Source organism: Meleagris gallopavo, chromosome Z (assembly GCF_000146605.3).
Source record: "Meleagris gallopavo isolate NT-WF06-2002-E0010 breed Aviagen turkey brand Nicholas breeding stock chromosome Z, Turkey_5.1, whole genome shotgun sequence".
In the NCBI taxonomy this organism is placed as follows: domain Eukaryota; kingdom Metazoa; phylum Chordata; class Aves; order Galliformes; family Phasianidae; genus Meleagris; species Meleagris gallopavo.
This window is the reverse complement of record NC_015041.2, coordinates 28,246,172-28,252,410: the sequence shown is the minus strand read 5'-3', so window position 1 is coordinate 28,252,410 and position 6,239 is coordinate 28,246,172. Positions and strand designations below refer to the sequence as shown.

Sequence of the window (6,239 nt, the reverse complement as noted above, 5' to 3'; positions counted from 1 at the left end):
TTTTAATGAAGTTAGTAGTGACAGTGACATTGCCCAACAGGTATAAATCTAATGTAAAAATTTTACTGTGCACTTTGTCCTTTGAATTTATAATTCATAGACAAAATTGTCTGTTCTATCAAGACATTTTTCTTAATAAAATCACAGCAATATCCTTTTTACATTTAAAAAGTTTCCTGAATGATAAATACAATTGTCACATGCAAGAGTCTTAATGCACCGTAGTGTTATGACCGTTAGTTATGAATCATAGAATCACTCAGGCTGGAAAAGACCTTAGAGATCATCTTAAGTCCAACCATGGCGCAACCATACTACCTGTCATGGTTTTATGATTTTTGTTATCGGTATTCCACATCATAACATCATGTAGTGCACTAGGAGTTAAAGTGTTAATGCTCCAGTTCCGGGTACCTGCCCGGAAGAGAAGAACTACATACTCTAGGGGGCTTTGCGGTCAGAGAGGAGATATAACTCCTGGCAAGGTGGCAAGGTCATCTGATGTGCTCTTCTTCATCAGGCTCTCCTCCCTGCTGCTCAACCAAACTGTGCATCTCACCTCAGTGTTATGGTGAGGCCTACCCATCTTTTGGACACTCTCTCTCACTGTATTTTATTTATTAGCTTCAATTCTAATTATATTATATTACAGTGTGTTATCTTGCATTCTGATATTATATTTAGCAAATTAGTTCGTTTCTCCTCAGATCATTGCCACTGTTTTTAATTATTTTGGGGTCCCCTGTTTCCCTTTTCTGGAGGTGTAGATTTTGCGAAATCCCTCCGCCCAGATAGCCACGGAAATGGGCCGAACCAGCCCATAAAACATTGACACTATCCTAACTAACAACTTTGGATCCAGCAATATTAACTAATTTGCATCAGTGATATGTGTTCTGGGCTCATCCTGCTGCTTTCTCTCCACATAGATGTCGCAAATAAATGCAATTACTAATAAACAAACAATAGCAACAAAATAGCTCAGGGATACCAACACAGTTTCTGCAGCCAACTAGCGAGGGAGAGGGAAGTTAAATTGCGCTATTTATTCTCAGACATTTTTTATCATGAAGTCCTCTAGGAGTAACTAAGAGACTCCTTTTTTTGAATGTTTCTGTCAAGACCGAGTCAACAAAGCTAAACAGGACAGTAGAGAAATATCAGTCCTGAAGAGTAGGTGTGCCTGCTGGAAAGGCATACTTTCAAAAAGACTTTGCAGCAATTATCTTATTAATAGCATGCAACAGCGTACAAAATTCCATGGGGGAAATTTTTACTGTATACATGTTCTCTGTCTGATAGAAAGCTCAAACACAGACAGCATTAATCATTTTTTAATTAACGTATGGGAAAAGCATCTATTTGTTTCAGGACAGGATATTCTTACAGTGTTTGTACAGAAAATCCACAGCTACTCTGGGAAAGACAAACTTTCTGTAACAGAGCACAATTAAAGTAAAATAAAGCCTCCTTTACTCTAAAGTGATGGATGTTTTCTACTGATCCCAAGTTTACTGGGTGCACGTTAAATCTTCATATCAAAGACACATCCCTTAGGCTTGGTTTAGAAACACTGGCAATGTGGAAAATACTAGCACAGCTTTTCTGGACAGCTTAGTGTCTGCTTAAGATTAATAAACAAAAACCTCACAGTAGATTGTACAGGCTTATCTGAAATGCAGCTACATGGTGTAACGAGACATTATTTCAGACTGCACTTCAGCTGCCCTCACTAACCAGTCCTCTTCTTCAAAGGGAAACACAGAGGAAGATTTTGAAACTTCAAACTTTCAAACACTTCACCAGCACTTTGAGGCCTTGAACGGATGCATTTTATGACTCCCTGTAAAACTCACAGCTCATTTTAACAAGATACACCAGACTTCAGCCTTTTTTATCATCCTATTCCAATTTGCATAGTAATGATAGTGCCCATTCCAAAGGCAGAGATGTTGTTTTATATTCAGTTGCCTGGTATGTCATCTGTGGCCTTCTAATGGATCCAAGAGCTTCTGATCAATTCTACTTACTTTCCCAGCATTTGTGAAGATGCAGTCATGCAAACTTCAGATCAGTGCTAAACCTGACAGCTGGCTGAGAGTTTTCAAAGAATTTTAATTGCTCTTTTGGAACTGTAACAGAACTTCACATTTAGACCATCTTGCCAGAATCTCTGAAGCACCAGTTTTCAGATGTGAAAGTCTGAGTTTTTTTTCTCTTCTCAAATAGTTTATTTGTAAAACACAGCACATGCATTTACAATCTAGTTCCTCTTATTATCTGGAAACAGTTGTTTTGAAACAGACAGCATATTGAATTTATCTTTTGTATTGTCCCCTATTGTGTCAGAATTACACGGGTTACGTAGCAGAATGTCTGTCAAAGACAAAACTAGGGCAGCATGGAACAAGTATTGCTCATTGCCTGTGATTTCATAAATTGTCTCAAAATTGTCTGTCCTGACTAGAAACAATCTAAATGACAGAAGAACTTAAGCTATGATGAAATAAGCAGTAACAAAAAACAAAACTCTTTTAGCTACTTTTCCACATTTTAGAAGGAAAATAATTTGCTTTTCTACATTTGAAACACACATTCGATTAAAATGTTTTCAGACACTATGCCCTACGCTGATAATTTTTTTTATATTTATGTAAATATATACATTTATATGGATACTCAAAACAAAAAAGGAACCCAACTCTGCTTGAGTTAGGCATCCATATCACTTTTTAATAAAGACTTTATGAACCACGGTAGTTCAAGTCAAAAGGAAGCTGGAAAAGCTATGTAAACTATTTAAAAGCAAAACTAATTTCCCAATGGTATATTTTGTTATGTATCATTATACTTTTTCAATTTCCTGTATAGGGAGATTTTAGTTGAACTACAAATTATTGGACTCAGTAGGAGATAATCAGATTTTAGTTTGTCTTAAGCTGGAAGTCAGAGTAAGTGATTATCTTCTGGCTATGAACTCTAATTAAATGTAGTTAAGAAATCTAAGTCAAACAGAGATCTTTGAGGTTTTTATGCTTAAATAAGTAAAAAAGTCAAGGTGTTCTTGTTACTGGATATCAGAAACGTATTTCTTTCTGAGATTTTCCTGGCATTCTGCTTTGTCATTTGTACTCTTCCACCACTTCCAATCAAAATACACACAGAAATAAAATACATGGTAAAGACATACAGGAAGATGTTTCACTGTTTCTAGTAGTAGGCTTTTTTCAATTTATTTATTTTTCCTACCAGTTTTAATTCCCTTTAATTCCCATGTAAATGAATTTTTCAATTATGATACGATAAATCTATCACTAATGTAATTACTCTTTATCCAGTATTACAGCAGTGAGTGGGTGGGTGACAGTTACAGCTTGTGTTTTCTTTGAAGATATTTCAGCATAACTGTAGGGGAAATTTGAGAAGGTATATTAATAATACTTTTTACTTTCCTTCAGAGTAGGAAGATTTTATGTGCATCATGGCCTATTGCCCAATATCTCAGTTGAAGAAGCAAAGACTGCATATATTGCACATTCATTACATTCAGATGCAGTATACATCCCGATGTTTAGCTTCCATGCCAAACAAAAAAAAAAAAATAGAAATACTTACCCAAAAATCTCACAGCTTTAAACTATGCCATTAGTTCTGTTCCCCAGATTCATGTAACTTACAGTAATAAAAAATATTTTGCATTCACAGACAACACTATTTTGTAATATACTGAAAAATACTTTTTCTAAGATTTTTCTTCAGATTTTTTTCCCCAAACCAGATCCAGCTGTCATAATCTGGGGAAGGAATAAAAAACACTTTAAAAATGAAGCCCACATAGTATTGCCTTTAAGGGCTTACCTCTGTTCTCCTTCAAACTATCTGAAATACCCTGATTTAACTCTAAAGTTACTTCTGAGGTATCTGCAAAACCCAATTTAATTGGAGACACCTCAGATTGCTAAGAAGTCTTATTCTTGAAAATCACATATTTCTTCACTTTCATTCACACTGAATAAGTCATAGTATCTGAAGTAAAATACATGTGGCTTTTTAATTTTGATGGAGACAGACATCTGTTTATTTTGTTGAGATGTAATGGGGCTATTCCCAAAGCACAGATTATGCCTTATCAATTTCTTGACTATTTACCTTTTTCTCCGCATTGGAGGTTGATAGAACCTAGACAAAAGAGGTTCATTGAACCATGGTTTGGAAGAACAGAACCTTATGGGACTGTTAACTGTTTCTCAGCATCAACCAGAGCAATTTAACTGCTGCATTACTGACTTGATTGCTTCAGAATGTGTAAACAATATTTTAAATAGGTAGTCTGGCAGGATTCTGGGCAGGATTTTCATGCTTTATTGTGAAATGTAAAGAGACAAGACACTTTCAGATGATGTTTAAGTAACAGCACCTCCTCCACCAGGAAATACTGGAAATATAAATTCGTTAATATTTTTATGAGAGTTCAGATCAATCATTTCTTTTTTTTCTTCTTCTTTTTTTTTTTTCTTCTTCACAGTAGGACAAAATCTTTTTTTTTTCATCATGATTCTGAAGCAATTAAAAAAATTCTGCTTCCTATTCTTCTGCATAAAAGCATTGGCCAGAGCAGTCTCAAAGCCTGAGACTTCAGTCTGCTACCATTCCACTCCTCAGATGCTTCCAAAGTAAAAGACTATGTGTAGCTTTCAATTGTACTACTAGAGAAAAAAAGGTTAGAAGAACCTCATGTTTGTAAAACAGGAAGCAAGAAGACAGCAAGGCAATACTTTCTCTTATTAATAGTATTTCATAAAATCAAAGTGAACTTGTTAAGGAGGGGGTGGGACTGTGGCTTTAAACTTTTAGCTAGTGCCTCCTGTAAAATAATTCACCAGTACATTTTAAATCTTTCAACATTTCAAGACATTTTAAAAATAATTCTGCTGAGTAATTTTGGCCCAGTATCCAAACTCTTCAAATTCAATAACTGAATGTGGGATTTCCCTACTTTTTCTTAGACACATACTATCCCAATAAAACAGCAGGTTCAGTGAAAAGGTAAAAAGCTCAAAAATGATAAATGCCCTCATGAAGAATTTCCACCACTGGAGTGCACTTCAAGACAAGAACTCATGATCATAATCAGACAAGAATCATGACAACATTCAAGAAGAAAGAAACTCCACCTAGAAATGTTTAGGATACCTTACACTTCAAGAGAAGACAGTGTGATTGAATAAAACATCATTATTTTAAAAAGGAAAATTATTTTGTAGAAACATTTTCAAGATTCAAACTTGAAGCTCAGTAAGAATACTGTCTTTGAAAAGGTTTAATCTTGTAGTCAAGAAAAATGTCCACAATTTTTACTTATCAGAAGGTATTTTATTGCCAACGAGTACAAAATTGATGCTGTCATTCCCTGAAGTCTCATTTTAAAGATAAAGCTTCTCCTTCACCGCTTTTAAAGACTTGTGAATATAGTAATGAAGAAAAAAAAAAAAAGCAACAAAAAGAAAAATTGCAACAATAAATTAAAAGAAAGAAAAGGCGAGGAGGAGAGGGGCAGACAATTTTTTGAGGAGGAAATGTGTTAGAATAAACAAAATAGTTCAGAAGTGGAATCAAAATATCACAGTATATTTTTCTTCCAAGAGAAGTTTGGGTTTTTTGCATGTGAAATAAAATAGCAGCAAAGAAAAAGGATAAATACAAGTGCATGAATGTCCCACTGGAACTTTTTTTTATTAACCAAAACAGTAGTACTCATCTGAATCAATTTTGGGATGCTTATGTGAGTCTTCCATAATAGAAGAATCACTGAACTGGTCTACATCAGAAGGTGTTTGGTGACCAGGAACATCATCAACTAAAGTGTCCAAGTAACTTCCCACTGATATTCCATCCAGACCATCACTACAGTCCTGTAAACTGCTACAGCTGCCATGGAAGGATGTGTCCTGACTTTCCAATAAGCTGCACAGGCTGCCACTCAAACTGCTCCCTCTGCTGGCAATGCCCTTCTCTTCAATCATCCACTTGATTGATTCAATACTTTCATTGATGATGAGTAGCTGTCGCATAAGTTTCACATCAGTGGCTCGGAGATTAATCTACAAAGCAAAAGCAATAAAAAAGATTACTGATTTTCTCTAAAATCGAACTTCAAACAACAGGCTGGAGGCAATAGATGGATTAAAATCTCACATTTGATATCTAAGACAAATCTATTTAAAGACTCAGTTAAAAAA

The 6,239-nt window shown here is 35.1% G+C and overlaps 1 protein-coding gene across 1 annotated transcript in view; it reads right to left on the bottom strand.

Moving 5' to 3' along the window:
* Positions 1–5,337: 5,337 nt before the first annotated feature.
* The window catches only part of LURAP1L (leucine rich adaptor protein 1 like), a 36,782-nt gene continuing 35,880 nt past the window's right edge, over positions 5,338–6,239 (bottom strand). Inside the window, exon 3 of the mRNA XM_031557285.1 lies at positions 5,338–6,101. Within this exon, the coding sequence (XP_031413145.1) occupies positions 5,736–6,101 (366 nt within the window). The 3' untranslated portion in view covers positions 5,338–5,735. The remainder of the gene's footprint in view (positions 6,102–6,239) is intronic.